Below are 21,974 nucleotides of genomic sequence, written 5' to 3'. Positions count from 1 at the left end.
CTTGAACTATTGGGTCACATTCTGTTGGCCTTTAACCTGAATACAAAGAAGTAAGAGCATAAACAGTTTGAGTTGTTTATAAATTTCCCATGAGTAGTGGACTGTTGACCTGTGTTCCCGTGGATTGGAGAAAAGGGGTTCTCACCCACAAACCTACTACTGAGTTCGAGTTTGCTTCAAAGATACTCTGAAACTCTCCTTGAAGCATGGCAGCATTGAGTTTAATGACCTGGAGGAACTTGTTACCAATGGATGACAACTTCTCTATCAAGCCGCTTCAAGCTTTCATGACGAGGCAGAGCAATGGCAGAGAAGGAAAGAAAAGGAAGCAAGTTCTGCTCTCTGGATCCCACTAGCTCATGCTGCATGTGTCCAAAGGCCTGTGTGCTCAATCGCTTAAGATCCACAACAGAAACCCGCGACCCTATTTGGATATCATCCTCGAATTGAGGGACAGCTAATGACCAAGTCAGGTTCACTGCAGGGAGACAGCTGCTTTCAAGAGATAAACCGAAAGAGAAGGAGCAGAGTTACAAGCTATCCTTATCATGGCTGGCTGAAGGTGGAAAGTAGAGGAATAGGACCAGATATCCAATGGTCTTGGAGCAGCAGGAAAAGTGTCGCTCGCTGAGGGAACTGAGCAAATTAAGCATTGAGTAGTCCATGAGCAATGTGTCATCCAAAGTGAAAGCCAACACAGCAGGAGTTTGGGAGAATGGAGCCAGAAGCAATTAGATGAAACACAAGTAAAACCTTGGAAAATTGTCTTCAAACAATTTTGAAATAGCATTTGGATCATTTCCATGGTATGATTGTGCCATATGCCATGCTTTGGAATAACACAGCCGTTCTTCTCACTGTAAATGCCTATTGCTTTGAAGAAAATCAGCACAAGTCCACTAGGCCTTTCCTCCCCAGTTACTATGGCTTATGCTGAATGGAAATTCCATTAACACCACATGCTTGAAGGTGTTATTCCAGCATTTCCATGACAAATTGGCAGATTCCTTGTTTCATTTGTATGTTAGTTGGCCGTGTAGTATTTTGTTCTTTTTCTTGATTGCTTCTCTGAATTGGCTGGATGTGGGTTGAGCATGAGTCTAAAAGATTCCTTGATCACTTGAAGCATCTTCTTAAGTCATCTCAACACTGTTCATGAAGGATGAACGTTGCCCATTTTTGATTCCAACATGAAACTTACACATGTCAGCATTGATGTCAATCACCCACTGCTGGGTCTATTACTTATTGGGATGGAAACTCTGGGCCACAATGCTAGCAATTACACCTGGATTGCTGAAGCTCATCAAGCCACGGACACTTCAGATATGTTTGCCCTGGATCGCATTCCTTCCAGGGGCTCCCACATTCTGCAGTTACGACAGACCGCCTGCCCTGCCATCTTTACTAACTGTTAATTAATTTATTTTTCTCGATTAATTAATAAAGCCTACTAGAAATAATAAGCTTTGACTACTATTAAGAAAATTTACTGCTACTAATAGCACCTGTCCAGCACAATATGAGGAAAAAGTATGGCAGTGATGGGAGGTGAGGGGGCAGAATCTCATTATCGGCACCACTTGAGCACCATCCATTCCCAATTGTTGGGGATTCAAGTGTGTGAGCACAATCCAGGCACAAGAAGAGCAGGAAGGCCCAGGAGGAAAGAGAGAACCCTGATCCCTCCTTCTCCCAGGGCATCAATTCATAGGTTCCTTTGACAAGTCCTAACCTATTTCTCACCTGTTCTGCCAGCCTTTTTCTGGAACTGCAGCAAAGGTTTACTCAACAATCAAGAAAAATTTAGCTTCATTTTGTCAATTCATTCCGTCAGTTCTTAGCTTCCTGCTCCAATCCCATAGCCCATGTCAGTTTGGAATTAACTGGAAATTTGACTATCTTGGATTGAGTTTCTGATTCTGAACCCCTCAATTAGATTCCAGTCTGTAACTCACTCCCAGGTATCCATTATTTTTTATATCAACCAGCTGAATCCCGCAATTAGATTCCAGTCTGTAACTCACTCCCAGGTATCCATTATTTTTTATATAAACCAGCTGAATCCCTCAATTAGATTCCAGTTTGTAACTCACTCCCAGATATCTGTTATTCTATATATAAACTATCTGAGCTCCTCAATTAAGTTACGCCATTTAACTTGCTCCCAGACACCTGTAATTCTATGTATATGAACTTACCAAACCTGAGCTATGGAAGTTAAAAACAGAAAGAACAGGTCCTGCTTCTGTGATTTGTACTATAAAATGAGTGCTTTTGGGCATTGGATATTCATGGGATTAGGTTTGGCTGTCCCCCATTTGAAAAACCCAATGACTATCAGTGGACTTGATGGTTAAAGATAGAAATTGAACATGTTTTTGGAGGTGATTATTGCCCAAGGAGTGGAATCTTATCACCAGTCAGTGCCTTCAGGAACTGAGTACTCGGAATAATCAAAGGCTTGAGTGTTTCTCAAAATGGAATCACCTGTGCAAGGGGTATGTAACCAAATGACCAGACGTGATTTGGTCTTGTTGTCCAGTGGTCTCACTTCACTGGGGAAGGCAGTCAAAGCAAGGGAATAAACAAGAAATGGTACAGTACTGAGAAGTGTAGAGGAACAGAGGACTCTTTGAGTGTATGTCTTCAGTTCTTTGAAGGTAGCAGGACCTCTAGATAAGATGGTTAAGAAGTGGCTACTTAAAAGGGGGAATTGCTGCTAAAAGAAATTTTTTTGTCGAAGCTTTTTGTCTTGCATTCATCAGGACAATTCACAAGAAAATACCAGTATCAGGGGAAACAATAAATTTATACTATCTGAGAAGAGAGTGCTGATTGGTTGGCAAGTGGGCTCTGATTGGTAGAGCCATTGCTATGGAGAACGCACCAGTTGATGGTGACTGACAGAGAACTGCCAAGCATTGTTTGATATTTAAACCAGACAGCTTGACTCTGATTGGTCGATACATTGCTCTGGGGAATGAACCAGCAAATGGCTGTCACTTATGTTGTTGAGCTGAAACAGGTGCAATGTGTGTACATGTGGGGGTACATATAGGGGTTACTTTCCCTTATTCAGATAGGAGCAGGAAGTTTATGGTCCTGCTGTATAAAAGGGTAATTAGGCCACACAGAGTACTGCATACAGTTCTGCTCAGGAAGCATGTGATCACACTCTAGGCGGTTCAGAGGAGATTTACAAGGATGCTGCCATGACTGGAGAATTTTCACTCAGAGGGTTGATTAGATAGGCTGAACTTATTTTCTTAGGAAGCAGAGGCTGAGGGGAGGTGTAGAAGTTACCAGATCCCTGGATAGAGTGCAGAGGGAGCACCTATTTCCCTTAGCAGAGAGGTCAAAAACAAGAGGGGCAAAGACTTCAAGCAATTGGTGGAAGGATTAGAGGGGAGTTGAAAAGAAATTTTATCACCCAGAGGGTGGTGGGGATCCAGAACTCACTATCTGAAAGTGGGGTGGAGGCAAAAACCCACGTCACATTTTAAAACTACTTGGATACGCACCTGAAGTACAGAAACCTCCAAGAGTTGGGAGGTGGGATTAGGCTGGATAGGTCTTTCTTAGCCAAAACAGACACAATGGGCTGAATGGCTCCTCGTAGCTTAAATCTCTTTGATTCTATGAATTCTGAAGATATGTTTCTCGCTAACTTCGAAGAAAAGCCTGTCTGTAGATGAAGTGTGAGAAGAAAGCCTTTAGCTTTGGCTTCATGATGCAGAACGTCACCCATGATTTTATTCCCTGCTTGGATGGGTTAAAGAACTTGCAGCTGGAGCAAGCTGGTAACAAGGTTGAGGGTGAATAGGGATATTCATGTCGCTATGAAGTTGCCTCGGAGCCATATCTTGTTATTTGACAGCAGAGTGTTCTGTGACGAGTGTTGTGAGCTTTGTTGCCAGAGCTAGTGCTCAGAGTTTGAGAGGTATCTTAACAATACTGGCAACTGGTTTTCCACATTGGTTTGTGTCAGCATGATTTGTTGGACTCAAGACACTGGAAACAATAGGAAAATAATCATTCACTTGGTCTGTGCTAAACTCAAAGCCAGAACATTGCGCTGTGGGATGACCTGATGGAGTTCTGCTAAGAACTGCAGTCATTCAGCACTGCATTGTGCTCAGAGACTACAGCATTATAATTCATCATCACATTTCAGTCCGAGGCTACCTTTCATGTAGCAGTTCTCCTTCTTAATTTCCAATGGAACTCAAGACTGTTTTACATCCAATTTCAGCTCTTGATGTCCCTACATAACCACAGTAATTGTACTTCAAGGCAATTCATTGTACATGAAACACATTGGGAGCTTTCAAGATGTGATCTTTATGAATCCAAGAACTTAATTCATTGGGCTTTTTTTTCTTGGTTCACGTTGAGAGCTTAATTTTTAAAAATGTTTGTCTTCTTACAGAGCGGTGTTCTTGCAGGTCAGCATGAATGAGGGTCTTAGCTTCATCTCCAGTTTCGTTACCATCACAACTGTCCACTGTGTGAGTAAAAGCAATAGACTAGAATTAAATAACTGGATTTCTCTCTTCCTTCTATGCATCAATGTCACGATCTTTAGAAGCAGGCAAAGGCCATTCAACCCAATAATCCTGTCACCTTTCAATTGATCTTAACCTTGCCGACCCACTTTCCACCATGTATGTCTAACCCCTCTCTCTCCAAAATACCAACATGTTCCCTTTTGAACCCTGTGCAACAGTGAAGAATTTCCCTGGATCAACTTGTTTGATTCCTTGATATTTCATTTAAATATAATTCCTGGGCAAAGGGGAAAGCAATCCCTATGATTCTGGGGAGCTGAGTGAGTGGGAAAATAATTCCTTTCCTTTCGCTCTTTACCAAGCAGTGTCTGGTCTTTACCTGTCTTTCCTGAAGGCACAGCACAGAAAGAGTTACCCTTGTGATAATACACTTGAAACATTTCAGTGTGCTATGGTTGTGACAATTGTGTGTGCGTGTGTGTGAACATGCGTGTGTGTGTGATGTGCATGTGTGTGTGAACGTGCATTTGTGTGTGAGAGCGTGTGTAAAAGCACGCGTGCATGTGTGTGGTAGCTGGTTCCTTGTTATCATTCCCATTGAGTCCAATAAACTTTTCAAAAGAGATGAATTCCCAAGCAGACGATGGAGAGAACCGAAGCACAAGATTTCAACTTTTAAGACTTTTACATAAAAACCTTTGAATCCCCTTTGCCTGTGACCCCTTCAGCCATGTCCTCTGTGACTGCAGAGGGAACAGCTGCCCACAGCAGGACAGCCAAAGGAAGCCGGGGCCCTCCAAGCCTCAGGTCTCCAGAGGACGACCACCAAGGTCATCCAAGGTAACAGGGCCAACAGGTCAGCAGGCTGCCTGCACTCCTGCTGCAGATGTCAGGAGAGCACCTTGAAGCAGCAGTAGGGGAAGAAAAATTAAGTCGTTCTGATCTCAGAAGTGGTTGCAGGGGTGCACTATGATTGTTATGCTCATCATATTTCTATAAATATAGTTCACTTATACTTTGCAATAATCCTTAAGCCTGTGCATGTGCCCCCACCCAATGTCCACTGGAATCAGGCATGTGCAGGGAGGCAGAGATCTTTGCCAGGGCCCTTGTGAGCCGTGCGCAAGAAGCCTCTCGTGCACGCTAAGCCTTTGCCCTTCACACACTCACCTATCCCAATGACTAAGCATTGTAAGTACTACATGCTGAGGTTCCTCTTCAGTTGCCCAGTTGAGCTGACCTGCATCTCCTCCCACCCCCAATGACCCAACTCCCATGCAGCATCTCAAGATCACTACAGGGCTCTGCATAGTACCTTGTAGCCATGCTCCTTGTCACCTTCCAGGTTGAGTCCATAACTATTCCCCTCCCCCCACCACCCATGCATCCCCCCCGCCCCTCAATAACCGCTAACCCCACCCCAGGAATCACATTTGACCTCCCCATGGTCACCCTTCAACCCGCACTCATCACCTTCCATCCCGTTCATGTCAATATTGAATGCCCCCACCTTCCTGAGCAGCCCACTCCCCCCATTCCTCTCGACATGTTCCCCCCACTCATCCAGAATCTGCATCAACTTGTACATCTCCTTCACTCGACATCACCACACCCTCACCCTCCCACCTTGCCACTGCCTCCTTTAACCGTCACTATCCCGGCCTATCACTGGTTCCCTCGGTATGCCCCCCCCACCAGGTCTCCTCGATTGATTCCACTAAGCCCTCCCTCTGAACCCCTTTTCCCTCTCTCCCTCCCCATGTCCAGCCACACCTGCACAACACTGCCCACCCTGCCTACACTCCAGCACGGCCCTTCCCATCCTCCCATCCCATACCATATGACCCATCCTATGAGCCCCACAGCATCTCTCTCTTTTCCCTACCACCACCAACCTCTCCCACCCCACTCTAGGCCCCCATACCTGTCCCACCTCTTCATTCCACTCCCCCCCATCTAGTCCCCCTCCCAGTACAGACACTCGCCACCCAACAGAATGTCAGCTTGAACATTCACCTCCTGGAAGAAGCTGCTGTGCCGAGAGCAACCACCATTCGGAAGCTGCTGCGCAGAGAGGATCCACCCACCCACCGCTGCATGTCATGTTCTGGGGTCACTAGGGGGTCTCCATTTTTTCTTTGGCTCTCTGTGAGCTGTCCCAGGCCTTTTTCAGCCAAGTGCTGACATGTACACACCACGGCATTCCAGAAGTGTTCCTTTGAAGCGATTTCCTGCTGGCAGCCCAGATGATTGGGCGGGATGGGGTGGGATCCCATTAGTGGGATGAAAATCAGATTCATGCTCGCCTCTGGGGTGAATTGCGAGCCCCCTTTCCCCCTGCCCCCCACCATGCCCCAACGACCCCCCCACAACACCCCCCCCCCCCACACACACACACACACACACACACACACACACACACACACAGCGAGCAGGAGCACAAGATGCTGCCATCATTTTACACCAGTGGGAAGTTGATTTTTCAGCTCCTACCACATTGATCCCCCCCCACCTGCCATTGAACCTGCCATGGAGGGGGTGAAAACTGGAAAATTCCACCCATTAACACAAAAAAACTGTTCATCCTGCTCTTCACAGCAATAGCTGCTTTTTTCTCTCTTTGCCTCTGTCTCTAAATAGCAGCTGTCCTCTTTTCTGTGTCAAGGTGTGAAAACTGTCACTTGATTTTCAATAGGTTTCAACTGTTGTTTCTATCCCCATGACAACCTGATCACATGGGCCTGTCTCCAGACTGAGGTTTTACATCATCACCATCCCCCTATCCAGGTCATGCTGTTTCACTTTAGGTTGATGGAGACATTCTAAAACCGGATGTGCGAGTATGAGCAAACTCCCAATGTACATTGTCGGGAAACAAAAACTGCCTGGTTTAACCAGTTTCAAAGAAAAGAACAAAAAGGATTTGCTTGCATTTCTGTAGTGCCTTTCACTACCTCAGCATGTTGCAAAGTGCTTTATAGCCAATTAAATATTTGTGTAGTCACTATGGCAATGTAGGAAACATGGTAGCAAGCTCCCAAAAACAGCGATGTGATAATGACCAGGTAATGTGTTTTGAGATGTTGATTGAAGGATAAATAGTGGCCAGAACACTGGGAAGAACTCCCCTCCTCTTTTTCAAAGTAGTGTCATGGGATCTTTTGCATCCAACTGAGAGGGCACCTCGTGTGGTGCAGCACTCCCTCAGTACTGCCAAGGACTGTCAAGCCTAGGTTTTTGTGCTCAAGTCTCTGGAGTGGGACATGAACCCTTCTGAATCACGGGAGAGAGGGTTGAGCCAGGCAGTGCCTCACTCACGATTTGCTGCCTCTGCTTGGATTGACCTTCAGCTCAGGGCTTCTCTTGCAAGCTGGATTTACCCAGCAACAGCCCGGTGTTCAGAAACCTCTTTGGTAGCTTGGTAGGGCACAGTGAGCCTACCCAAAATACAGCGATGATGGTGTCCACCATAACACCACAAACTAGACTATCCTGTTCTTCTCGCTGAAATGTTACACACCTTCCAGCCAGCGGGTGAAGGAGGGGAACCAGAAGTCCATCTTTACTCAGTTTTAGATTTATTGACAAAGTGAGACATTCAAAATGTGTAGCTCCTAACTCTGCAAGCCACCAGCTGTGTCAGGCTGTCTTTATCATATTTTGAACAAACTAAAACAATTGGCCAAATTAACTCATTAACAACCCTTTCAAAGGGTTCAACAAAAACAAAAACTTCAAAGGACACTTGCCAAATAGAAAGGATGTTCCTGGGACTGATGATGCCTTCCAGCTCCTGAAATGCCCACTGGATTGCAGAAAAGGCCTCAAGCCTGCCGGTGGACACCGCATGCTCCCTCTCCAGGGACACCCAGGCACAGAGATAACCTTGGAAAGGTGTTTCATTATATATGCAAAAGCTTTTGTCCAATGTGTATTCCCCACCTGTGGACACTTAACCTTCATTTATAAAATTAACATCAACAGTTCAAATCTGTGCAGGAGGTAAGTTTGAGGAAAGCTGGTAGTCAGTTCCCATGGGCCCAGCTATCTCCTCCTAAATAATAATCCTTTCCTCAGTGTCAGCTGACAAATGACAGGGGTATTTAAGGTCTGTCTGAGATATCAAAATGAAGGTAATTAGGAACCAAGGCATCTTGTATTTATAGGGCACTTTATAACACCCAAGCACTTTACATAGAGTGCATTAATTAAAAATGATAAACAGGCGGTTGGGAGAGGAGCAAAAACAAACAGTATGGCCCCACAAACAGTAAATTCCTCAAGGCAGGAATATCATGCAGAACACTGAAAGCTCTCCTGCCTCCTCTTGATATAATTCCGCAGAATCTGTAACGTCCACTTGAACGACTCAGAAAGCAGACAGGATTTCAGCTTCACATTTCCTCTGAATAGCAGCACCTCTGACAAGGCAGCACACTCAAATGGGGCTTGAGCCCTCGACCTTCTGCCACAGAGGTGAAAGTGCCAAACAACAGGAAGCCAGGCTGACACTTAAACAAGATGATGAGTTATATTTGACAAAGACAAAGACATTCCAGCCCAGCTTTCTTCCTGAACACCTCCACATCAGTCCAGCAGCCAGCTCTGTTTCATAATAGGTCCGGTCCTTAAAATGGAACACCAGTGAAAACTGGGAACTAAGAGTACTGGTCCAAACTGTTTTTTTCTTTCTGGGGACGGGACCCATTCCAGCTGTTGATTGGTCTTTGTGTATAGAACCTCTTCCTCTTCTAAGACTGTTTGTGCCCTTGAGTCCTGTTGCCTTGGGTCTTCGTTGACCTTCTCATTTATAGACCTCTGTTAGCCCCCTCCCCGCTCCTGCAACAAAACCAACTGAGTCCAAGAGTGCCATGGAGCCTTCAAGACAATCCAGCTCTCTCAAAAAGCAGTGCTGCTGGTCAGCTACAAAGCTGGCGAGCCAGATGTGGACTTGCAATGTGCTCAAAATAATGTGTCAATGAGAAGAATCCTTTTCAGATCTCTTCCTCTTATGCAGGAGCTGTTTGCCTGATGCAATAATTCACCCTGTCAGCTAATGAACAATAACTCCATTGACTCTGTGCGTTCCAATCATCCCGTGTATTGGGACGCCCTACCTCCCTTCACAGACCTCCGCCAAATTCTCAGAAATGGTGTCTCCTCAAAATCAGAATCCATTCCCTGCTTACCCCCCTCAAACCGACCCCCGCCACCATTCTAAATTAAACTTGCATTAAGGTCACCATGAGTTATTCATCATCCTGGAGAATTGTGTGTTTTGGTAAACAGCAGATTAAACAGTTGATCTGCAACCAGACCTGTAGTATTCAGTGCCAAATGAGATTTTGTGCAATTTGGTCTAAAAATAGTTGGGTCTGTAGAAGAGAAAAACAGATAATTCCTTGCACGAAGCTAAGTATTCTTCAAGCATAGCTCTGCATTACCACAGCAGAGTCCCTAGGGATGATGAGTAAATATAGTGGAGCCTTCTGTAATCCATACTCTCATTATCTACCAGGACAAAGCATTGATTGAGAGGCTGCCTCACAGCCCTGTTACATGAAGCTTTTCCTCAATGTAACTCACAGTTAAGATTGAATCCAATTGACTTCATTTATATCATACTCATCTTGGGCTTATTGCTGTACTGTTAACCACTTACAACATTGACAAAGTGCCACAGTGCTCATCAAAGGAAGGAGATGGGGCTGCCTTGGTTTTAGATGAGTTAAGGGAGGTGACCAGAAGCATATCTAAATAAGGACTTTTTTGAGGAAACTTGCAGAAGGTATAGGGAGGGAGGGAGGGTGCGAGCAGAGCAGAAGGGTTTGAAGGAAGTGAGTCCCAGAGTGTACGGTCAAACCGGCTGAAAGATCTGCCATCCAGGTGGGGCAGAGGGCAAGAGGATTGGCATCACCTTGGAAGAGCAGAAGGCACAGGCTCACATACAAGGCGGGAGGAACTTGCAAATCTGGAGACAAGGCCGGGGTTTGAAATTAGGGCTGGGATTTTGGATTTGATCTATTGAGGAGCCAGTGGATATCAGCGAGGACAAGGTGACTGTGGAGCACCACAGGGTGCATGCAGCCAAGTTCCGATGAGTTGGAGTTTGTGCAGAGATGAAGCTTGGTAGGAGGGCAGCATTCCTTCTAAGCTACGCAGTGTGTGTCCACGCACTGGGAATGTGTCACAGGGAACAGCCAGGCCATGCAGAAGCAGCAGTCCCCTGAAGATGCTTGCATTCACTGCCATGCAGCAATCTTACCGGGACCACCCGGTGCATGAAAGAGGACAAAGGCAAATTCCAGGGAACATTAGAGGGGGATGTGTCAAAATTTGAGCCTGGAGGTGATGTTTTCAAATATCCACCAATTCACATTAACCATTGGTCGTGGGAGGTTTTACTGTATATTCAAATCTAATGAAGCAGAGTGTAACTCGCGACCTGAAGGATTAGTTGGGGTAAATAGCACTGATACATTAAGGGAAAGCTAGATAAGCACATGAGGGAGAAAGGAGTAGAGCATATACTGATGGAGGGAGATGAATTAGAGTGGGAGAAGGTTTGTGTGGGGCAAAAATACCAGCATGGGCCAATTGGGCCTAATGGCCTGTTTCTGTGTTTTATTTTCCATGTGATTCTATGCAATACTTAAGAAAAGGATTGAGCGTTGGGGCTCAGTACAGATAGGAACTATTAAACCTTGATTGGGCTTGGTCTTGCCAAATTACTAAATGCGGTAGAAAATCATTCTTCACGACAGGGGACGGATCCTCAGAGTTTTACTCAAAAGCTTTCAGCAGCTTCCTATGAGAGCTTGAACAGAGGGTGAGGGCAGTGTTCATGAGAGAACAGAGTATCTGTGGGAGGAAGTGGCTTCATCAACCAATTATCCTCCTCTCCTTCCACAGAACAGAGGAACAGCAAATGTTAGAGAGATACATAGCTGGTCCCCTTCCCCTTCCCCAAGTGAAAAGGCAACTCTTTATGGCTTGGGTGTCAGCTCTTTCAAACAGAACTGAGTTCAGACAGCTGAACGGCGAACCTGCCTCACCCTCAGGTGCTGACCGACCTGCTGTGCGTTTCCAGCATTTGCAGTTTGCACTTCTCCTTCCACACTTTTTCGCGTTGCCACAATAGGAATGAGTTTTATTTCAGCCCAGGCAAAGATTGCATGCCTGAATTAAATTACAGTCAGCTGGTCTGCTTGGCTCGGGCTGCTGAATGGCAGATCCATTTTACATCCCAGCTGGAAGCTTGAGGTGCAAGCTTTTTTTTTTCTTGCCTTACGATCTTTTGTGATTGAAATCACATGTGTTTCCATTCTAAATTTCCTATTTGAATCCCCAGCACGAGGGGACCTAGAAGTCACATGATATCTGCTGTGAAACAAAACATTGTGACTGTACCTCTGTGAGTCACTTGTGTGTGCAATGAAGTATGTTTAGCACAAATGCCTCACTTGGAGTAGGGGAAGTCATATAAAATTACCCGGTCCTCCTTAAAAGACTAAGGTCTGGCTCCGGACCTCATTCTGCTTATTTATGAGATGCAACATTGAACTAAACCCTGCTTCACAATAACCAGGCTGAACATTGTTCATTGCATTTTCTGCAGTTAAGATTCAGTCTGCACAGTGGGGCCCACCACAAGTGGTCTTTGCTCTAGACCACGGATTCACCATCTCAGATTTTCAGGTCAGACGTCCACATTCAACATCTGCATCAGCTTCAGTCTCTTGGAACACGGCAGTCAACAAATTTTACTTGGGAGGGAAAACTGGGGTCAGTGAACGGTGGAGATAGTTGTTCCTCTCTCTCGCCCTTGTCCACTTTCGGGTTCAGCCACAATAAGCAGAACACACCTGAGAAAGATTTGAGATGGTGCCATTCAAGTCGGGTAGTTGCGTACTTCACAAGCCTTGTAGACTTGAGGCAAGTTGCCTTTAAATCCACCAGCCTCCAGGAAACAACAGGAATTTTTCAGCAAGAGAAAAAAAATGAACATAACCCTTTCAAGGGGGCTGCTGGCAGGCCAACAAAAATAAACGAAAAGTAAAACAAACAATGAAAGAAAAAACTGCATTTGCTGGAAATCAAATTTAGGAGGAAATAAAGGGCAGAAAATATTGTAAATACGTCTGATTGAGAAGTGGAAAGTTAGTACTGGGTGCAAATTTTGTCCAGTCTGCATTTCAGAGGTGGTGCCCCACCGCACCCCCCCCCACCCCCCCCCCCACAACCCCCCCCCTCCACCTCCTCCCCCCCTACTGGACATCACTGTGGGTGTGGGTGGCAGGGTTACAGTGCACTGCTCATGGCTCATATCCCCTGAGAGAGTGCATTCCGCCCACCGCCAGCTGAGGAGCTCGGAGCATGGGAGCCGTGGTTATCTCCTCAAGGCCAGTTCCTCCACGTCTCGCGGTTCTGCGCTTTCCTCTTTGCACGAGTTTCCCATTTTCAGCTCCAGTGAACACTATGAATAGAATGCAAGATAGTTGGCAAGGGGAGGGGGGGGGTGCGGTGGGGGTGGAGGTGGTGGGGTGGAGAAACGTGCTTAAAGGAAACTCGAGTCTTCTGCCCGCAGGGTCCTCTGACTGTCAGCAGCCCTTGTCCCTCAAGGTTCTAACTCTTCTGCCATCACCACTGAAAGCTTTCTGGTTTTGCTGTTGGCCATGGTTTGTAGCCCTGAGCATGGGACCCTTACCCAAATCTGGGGCTGGGACCACTCGCAAAAGGGTAGGAAGGAACCACCATCCCCATAGGCCCTAAATGATCCTGCTCGCCCAAGGGCTTGTGGAAATGGCATGAGAGTCGAGAACCAGCATCATTTGATTATTTTTATGAGCCTAACACTTGTTGGGGGGGTGGTGGTGGTGGTATTGGGTGGGGTGGTAGCTCACCACCCATTTTGAGCCTCCGCCGGCAGAACATCACAATGTGTTGGGGAGGTGGGGGAGGGCATGTTTGGAGGTGGATTGGGGGTGGAGTCATCCCACTTCCTAGTTCACACAGCGTGGGTGAGACATGTTCTCCGAGTTTCCATTGTGTAGGTTCACCAGTCTGCCAGACCTATTTGAGGACGAGCCTGTTGTCTTTCACTTTAACAACATGGTGCTTCCAACACTGTTTGAATTATTTGATGCTGTGAGTTATCCCCACTTCCGTTTCGAAAGCATGAGGCTGGAGAGTAGCCTAATAGCTGCTGCTGATACTCCCCAGAGAGGAGAAGAGTCTGCCTTATTATTGAAAGGTTCCTCTTGATCATGGCTGTCACTGGCCCTTTTAAAGGCAGGCCTTTTGAAGGAGAAGCAGCAACGTAGGCCGCAACAATAAAGATGAAACCAGGCGGCCATCACAAAGGAGCAAAGATGTAATTTGAAAGCATTTGCTCTCCATTCCCTCACTTTACCATAGACCTTAAATTACCCCACAACACTTGGTCACTGATACAGCTTTGCAACGCTATTTCTGGACCAGTGCCACAGCTCTTTTCTGATCTGTTTGCCCTGGGGCTGGAAGGCCAGAATCATGGAATTCAAGAGAAAGAGTTCAGTTGATGACTTTTTTAACTTGCAGTAATTATGCCATTCCTTTTATTTGATGGAGTTCTTTTACCCCAAATGTTTAAACCTCGACATGTATATGCAAACTTCCTGTCTCAAAGTCAGCCAACATATTCATTTTTCAGACCCCCGCAGAAACCACAAGGATTTCACTGCACAGCTTTCCAATTCAAGACTTAACTCTTTCAATCTCTCCCAAAATTCATTTTCTTGACTTGGAAATCTTGAGATCTGGAGCAGGCCCATCTCACCCAGAGCAGCCTCAGTGGGGGTGGGCAGAACAAGCCCCCGTCCCCATAACTGCTCCCTTTTTATGGTCCTTTACAAAAAATAAACTGTATGAATAGACATTGGGTGAAGACAACCACAGCAACAACATCCATTCACATCACACCTTCATGGAATCATAGAATAGTGCAGCAGAGAAGGGGGCCATTCGGCCCATCGAGTCTCTTTCAAAGAGTTATCCAGTTTACCCCGCTCTCGCGGTTCATTCCCCACATCCCTGCAATTTTTTTCTCCTTCAGTGATTTATCCAATTCCCTTTTGTGGAGAAGTTACAGATCAGGGAAATTGGGATTAACTGGATAGCTCTACTCAAGAGCTGGCACAGGAACATCTGGTCTCCTCCTGTGCTCCAACTGATTCTATGACAATGCGTGAAAAATAAAGAGAAAAATGTCATTTGGGTCAAGCAGCAGACGCAAACAAATGATGAAAGCCTTTGTGACAACAGACAAGCCATGATTCAGACAGCTTTCAGCATCTGATTTACATCATGAGCAGGCTGACTAACAAGAACATGTCCTCGGTGTTTTAGTCAGGATTTATTAATCAAGCTCTCCCATTTTGTTCTGGTTGCAGTCCGATGGAACAATTCTGGCTATCGCACTCTTAATCCTGTTCCTGCTGCTGGCACTGGCTCTCCTCTGGTGGTTCTGGCCTCTGTGCTGCACTGTGGTAAGTCCTGGGATCAATCCAGAGTATTGCGATCTAATTATGTGAACCGCACTTAGCCCGGTGGCTGACAAGATGCAACTTAATTGTCTGGACTGACAAAACGAGTGTGACATATAGAAAAAAATCCATAGAATCATCATGAGATTTGTTAATTTAGAAAGAAAGAGAGGGGCTTTGGAAAGCCTGGACAAGCCAAGTTACAACCAAATTCTTTTTCTGGGCTCCAGATCAGTGTTTTTTATTTTACTTGGAAATGTTACAACGAAAGGTATGTCCTCGGTACTACACAGCTAGATTTAAAGTCACTTCAGTATTTTAAACAGGACCAAAAAAATTGTTTGGCTGGACCCAAACATCTTAACTGGTGGACTGGATTCCACGGGCGAGGGCTCGAGCCATCTTTGCGGTCAGCTCCGTGTGTGGGAAGCAAATTGGTTGCTTTATAAGACGTTTCATTCCTAACAGTGCAAGGACCAGAAGCCAAGGGCTAATTAATAACTCAGTGTTGAAAACAAAGAGTAGTTGGGGAGTGAACTGCAGCCCCAACAACACTCAAAGTAGCTCAACTCCCTCCAGGACAAAGCAGCCCACTTGATTGGCACTCCCTCCACCACCAACGCCCAGTGGCAGCAGTGTGTGCCATCTACAAGATGCACTGCAGGAACTCACCCAGACTCCTTCAACAGCACCTTCCAAACCCGTGACCTCTGCCACCGAGAAGGAAAAGGGCAGCAGATGCATGGGAACCCAACCATTTGGAAGTTCCCCTCTAAGCACACACACCATCCTGACTTAAAACTGTATCTCCATTCCTTCACTGTGGCTGAGTCAAAATCCTGAAACTCTCTCCGGACAGCACTGCGGGTGGACCTACACCACCTGGACTGCAGCAGTTCAAGAAGGTGGCTCACCACCACCTACTCAAGGGCAATTAGGGATGGGCATCAAATGGCCTAGCCAATTTTATCCCATGAACCACCACACCCACCACCACCTCCCCCTCCTCCCACCCTGGCCCAAGAATCAGACCCCAAGGGTCCTCCAGAAAGAATACATCATAATGAGCTGTGTCACATAGAGTCAATATAGGCTCAAACACTACACTAACAGTTGGAAAAACATATGTAGCACACAAGGAGGCTACTTGGCCCATTGTGTCTGTGCTGGCTCTTTGAAAGAACCATACAATTAGTCCCACCCACCATGCTGTCGTCATGGCTGCAAATATTATCCTTCAAATATATATCTATTCCCATTTGAAAGTTACTGTTGAATCTGCTTCTAGTGCCCTTTCAGGTATTACATTGAAGATCATAATTCACATATTCTCTCTGACTCCCAATCACTCCTCATGTTTTTGACCCCTCGACCACTGGAAGAAGTTTCTCCTTTACTCTAACACAACCCTTGGTGATTTTGCACAGCTCGATCAAATCTCTTCTTGACTTTCTCTGCCATAATGAGAACTAACCTAACTTCTCCAGTCTCTCCATGTAACTAAACTCTATCCTCCCTGGTTCCACTCTCGTAAACTTGTTTAAATTGTGATGCATGGTCATTCCTATTGGATGACCCAATGGTGGCACCAATGGAGCTGTAGGGAGAAGAAAAAAAAACAGCAGAGGGCAAACATCAAAGGACCAATTTTCTGGGCTATGGGGAAAGAGGAAGGGGGAAACAGGAATAATTGGGTAGCAGTGTTAATTCCAGTAGTTGTATATAAGGGAAGAACGTATCTAAAGCTGGTCTTTTACCTCCAGCAGGTTGACTGTTCAGCCAGTTCAACAGAGTAACAAATACCCAGATCCTTTCCCCCACCCTGGAATGTTACAGCTGTACCCATTTATGGGTGGGCCAATGCCCCTCACCTGTTTTAACAATGTAATTGCCAGTCACCAAGACGATTATTGTCAGACCTTCACAGTTTAATTGATACATTGACAAGCAAGGAGCAGGCACAGACCAGATGTTGTAAATAGCCTCCTTCATCGCCCTTATTTGGTAATAGGAAACTTGTGCAGGGGCAGCCTTCAGACTGAATCCTTGTACTTAGTCCTTTATACGGACTTCTGTTTAGAGCTGCTCCCCTCAGAATTTTGGAGGCCTGCTGCAGTGTGTGTGTGTGTGTGTGTGTGTGTGTGTGTGTGTGTGTGTTTTTGGGGGTGAAATTAGGAAGTTGCATTGCACAGGTGTAACAACCAGCAACAGCTTCAGAAAACCCTGCCAGGTCATTTGCAATTTATTGAACTTGCTGTTGACGGGCTGGACCTGGACCTCTCAGTTATGCTAAATGTGAAAGAAGTGGAGACTTCGGGCTATGAGTCACTGCCCCTTTTATCCCACAGCTTAGATGGAATTTGGCTCGTGAGTTGAATGGATTATGGAATATTCCTGACTTGCAGATCAGGAGGTGATTTTCATGTTTAATGACACACAAGAAAATGCATCAAAAAATAATTTTCAAATGATTCACACCTCTGAATCAGCTGGAGCTTTTTTCTTTCGTTACTTTAACGGGGTGTGGGCTCTGCTGACTGGGCCAGCAATTATTGCCCATCCCTGATTGCCCTGGATGAGGTGGTGGTGAGCTGCCTTCTTGAGCCGCTGCAGTCCATGTGGTGGAGTGAGATATCTCCACGTGCCAATCTTTCTCAGCACCGGTCATTGCCCAGGAAGCAGGAGATCGGCTGCACACTTGCAAGATTGCCTGGCTGCTTAACTTAAGAGTCACAATGACATATTGTCCAAAGGGCAGATTGCTGATGTATTTCAACACACATTCAGTCAACACCAACAATGCCTGATAAATTCGGACAGGCCCTTTGAAAGGAAGTGTGATACATTGTGACTGTTTTTGTTGATTCACTGCTGCCCGACACAGTAGGGGCTGAAGTTACCAGGCATTATGTCACACCAATTTTCACACAATCTCTTATACCGTGCAAGTACTTGTCAAATTTTGCAGGGCATTTGTCAATCTTGTTCCCTCTCTCACTTCTTGTGTCTTGTTTCAGATTATTAAAGAGCCCCCTCCACCACCCTCGGATGATGAAGTAAGTGCTGCACTCTCTCTTCTCACTTTCTGGATGCATCTTAGACCTTTTAAACTGTGCAAGTCAGGTGAAGGGGCCTCCAAGATCCATTGAGCAGCTCAAACCCCAGGTTGAAAGGAGTGGGAGAGAAGACATGATCATTCAGGAATGGGTACCATTGTGGTTCTAGGTTTGGGCTTGGTTTGGAGAGGTGTTGTTTCAAAGTGAGGGAAGTGGAGAATCCTGCACTTGGTGGTTGGGTCAGAATGATTTCGAGGAGGAGGCGGGATTGCATTCAGTCTTTGGGATAATTCCCCAATTTGAGGTTGGTTGGGGCCTGCAGATTCCCGCAGCTCCTTCCTGCCTGCCAAGGTTTTCAGTTAAAATTTACATGGTCAAGCAATTGGCCCTTCAATCTCAACAGAGGGAGGATGAAAAGGGGAGAGGGTGTTGAAATGTAATTAAGACAATGAACATTAACTTCTACTTTTTTAAAAATTCACTGATGGAATGTGGCCATTTCTGGCTAAGCCAGCATTTATTGTCCATCCCTAATTGCCCTTGTTTAGAGGGCAGTTAAGAGTCAACCACATTGCTGTGAGTCTGAAGTCACCTATAGGTCAGACCAGTAGATTTCCTTCTCGAAAGGGCATTAGTAAACAAGATGGGTTTTTGCAACAACCAACAGTGGTTTCATAATCATCATTAGACTTCTAATTCCAGATTTTTATTGAATTCAAATTTCACCATCTGCCAGTGTAGGATTCAAACCCGGCTCCCCAGGATCCAATTACCCTGGAGTCTCTGGGACATCAGTCCAATGATAATACCACTATGCCACATTGCAAGTTACTGATGTATGAGGTGGTACCTGTATTAGAACAGAAAGTTGGGTTTCTGGGAAGATCTAAAAGGCCATCTTTTCCCTTTCATTGTTTCTGCACAAGCCTGTCTGTCCCCAATCATTGTTTTACCCGTAGAGATAAAAGCAAAAAATTGCAGAGGCTGGAAATCCAAAACAAAAACAGAAACAGAAATACCTGGAAAAACTCAGCAGGTCTGGCAGCATCGGCGGACAAGAGCACAGATGACATTTCGAGTCCTCATGGCCCTTCAACAGAACTAAGTAAAAATAGGAAAGGGGTGAAATATAAGCTGGTTTAAGGGTGGGGGGGGGGGGGTGTGGTTGTTAGGACAAGCAGTCAGTAATAGGTGGAGATAACCAAAAGATATCACAGACAAAAGAACAAAGAGGTGTTGAAGTGGTGATATTATCTAAAGGAATGTGCTAATTAAGAGTAGAGAGCAGGACAGGCAAGGTACAGATAGCTCTAGTGGGGGAGGGGTGAAATAATACTAAAAGGGCATAAAAAGTGGAGATAAACAATGGGTGGAAATACATTTAAAAATAATGGAAATAGGTGGGAAAAGAAAAATCTATATAAATTATTGGAAAAAACAAAAAGGAGGGAGAAGAAACGGAAAGGGGGTGGGGATGGAGGAGAGAGTTCAAGATCCAAAATTGTTGAACTCAATATTCAGTCCGGAAGACTGTAAAGTGCCTAGTCGGAAGATGAGGTGCTGTTCCTCCAGTTTGCGTTGAGCTTCACTGAAACAATGCAGCAAGCCAAGGACAGACGTGTGGGCAAGAGAGCAGGGTGGAGGGTTGAAATGGCAAGCGACAGGGAGGTCTGGGTAATGCTTGCGGACAGACTGAAGGTGTTCTGCAAAGTGGTCACCCAGTCTGCGTTTGGTCTTTCCAATGTAGAGGAAACCGCATTGGGAACAACAAATGCAGTAGACAAAGTTGAGGGAAGTGCAAGCAAAATGCTGCTTCACATGAAAAAAATGTTTGGGCCCTTGCACGGTGAGGAGAGAGGAAGTGAAGGGGCAGCTGTTGCATCTTCTGCATTTGCATGGGAAGGTGCCGTGGGAGGGGGTTGAGGAGTAGGGGGTGATGTAGGAGTGGACCAGGGTGTCACGGAGGGAATGATCCCTACGGAACGCCAGCAGGGGGGGGTTGAAGAGAAGATGTGTTTGGTGGTGGCATCATGCTGGAATTGGCGGAAATGGCGGAGGATGATCCTTTGAATGCGGAGGCTGGTGGGGTGATAAGTGAGGACAAAGGGCACCCTATCATGTTTCTGGGAGGGAGAAGAAGGCGTGAGAGTGGATGCGGAGGAGATGGGCCAGACACGGTTAAGGGCCCTGTCAACTACCGTGGGTGGAAAATCTCAGTTAAGGAAGAAGGAGGAAATGTCAGAGGAACTGTTTTTGAAAGTGGCACCATCAGAACAGATGCCCAATCACCTCCTCATCACCATGGACGTCCAATCCCTCTACACCTCCATCCCCCACCAGGATGGTCTGAGGGCTCTCTGCTTCTTCCTCGAACAGAGGCCCGAACAATCCCCATCCACCACTACTCTCCTCCGTCTGGCTGAACTTGTTCTCACACTGAACAAATTCTCCTTTAACTCCTCTCACTTCCTCCAAATAAAAGGTGTGGCTATGGGTATCCGCATGGGCCCCAGTTATGCCTGTTTCTTTATGGGGTATGTGGAACATTCCTTGTTCCAGTCCTATTCCAGCCCCCTCCCACAACTCTTTCTCCGGTACATCGATGATTACTTCGGTGCTGCTTCATGCTCTTGTCAGGACCTGGAAAAATTTACTAACTTTGCTTCCAATCACCACCCCTCCATCATTTTCACATGGTCCATCTCTGACACTTCCTTGACCTCTCTGTCTCAGTTTCTGGTGATTGACTGTTCACCAATATCAATTACAAGCCTACCGACTCCCACAGCTACCTCGACCACAGCTCCTTACACCCCGCTACCTGTAAGGACTCCATCCCATTCTCTCAGTTCCTTCGCCTCCGTCACATCTGTTCCGATGATGCCTCTTTCAAAAACAGTTCCTCTGACATGTCCCCTTCTTCCTTAACCGAGGTTTTCCACCCACGGTAGTTGACAGGGCCCTCAACCGTGTCCGGTCCATCTCCCGCGCATCCGCCCTCACGCCTTCTCCTCCCTCCCAGAAACATGATAGGGTCCCCTTTGTCCTCATTTATTACCCCACCAGCCTCCACATTCAAAGGATCATCCTCCGCCATTTCTGCCAATTCCAGCATGATGCCACCACCAAACACATCTTCCCTTCACCCCCCCGGCAGCATTCCGTAGGGATTGTTCCCTCCATGACACCCTGGTCCACTCCTCCATCACCCCCTACTCCTCAACCCCTTTCTACAGCACCTTCCCATGCAACCGCAGAAGATGCAACACCTGCCTCTTCACTTCCTCTCTCCTCACCGTCCATGGGCCCAAACACTCTTTTCAAGTGAAGCAGCATTTCACTTGCACTTCCCTCAACTTAGTCTACTGCATTCGTTGCTCCCAATGCGGTTTCCTCTACATCGGAGAGACCAAACGCAGACTGGGTAACCACTTTGCAGAACATTTTCGGTCTGTCCGCAAACATTACCCAGACCTCCCTGTCGCTTGCCATTTCAACACTCCACCCTGCTCTCATGCCCACACGTCTGTCCTTGGCTTGCTGCATTGTTCCAGTGATGCCCAACACAAACTGGAGGAACAGCCCTTCATCTTCCGTCTAGGCACTTTACAGCCTTCCGGACTGAATATTGAATTCAACAACTTTAGATCTTGAACTCTCTCCTCCATCCCCACCCCCTTTCTGTTTCTTCCCCCTCCTTTTTGTTTTTTCCAATAATTTATATAGATTTTTCTTTTCCCACCTATTTCCATTATTTTTAAATGTATTTCCACCCATTGTTTATCTCTACTTTTTATGCCCTTTTAGTATTATTTCACCCCAACTCCACTAGAGCTATCTGTACCTTGCCGGTCCTGCTCTCTACTCTTAATTAGCGCATTCCT

The 21,974-nt window shown here is 46.1% G+C and overlaps 1 protein-coding gene across 1 annotated transcript in view; it reads left to right on the top strand.

The window, feature by feature from the left end:
- Positions 1-21,974, top strand: part of LOC121290179 (anthrax toxin receptor 1-like) — a 191,107-nt gene that overhangs the window by 94,935 nt on the left and 74,198 nt on the right. The window contains exons 12-14 of the mRNA XM_041210436.1: positions 4,433-4,511; positions 14,942-15,037; positions 18,052-18,090. Coding sequence (XP_041066370.1) covers positions 4,433-4,511; positions 14,942-15,037; positions 18,052-18,090 — 214 coding nt within the window. The remainder of the gene's footprint in view (positions 1-4,432; positions 4,512-14,941; positions 15,038-18,051; positions 18,091-21,974) is intronic.

This window comes from Carcharodon carcharias, chromosome 17, assembly GCF_017639515.1.
Source record: "Carcharodon carcharias isolate sCarCar2 chromosome 17, sCarCar2.pri, whole genome shotgun sequence".
In the NCBI taxonomy this organism is placed as follows: Eukaryota; Metazoa; Chordata; class Chondrichthyes; order Lamniformes; family Lamnidae; genus Carcharodon; species Carcharodon carcharias.
This window is presented reverse-complemented; position numbering and strand designations above follow the sequence as displayed.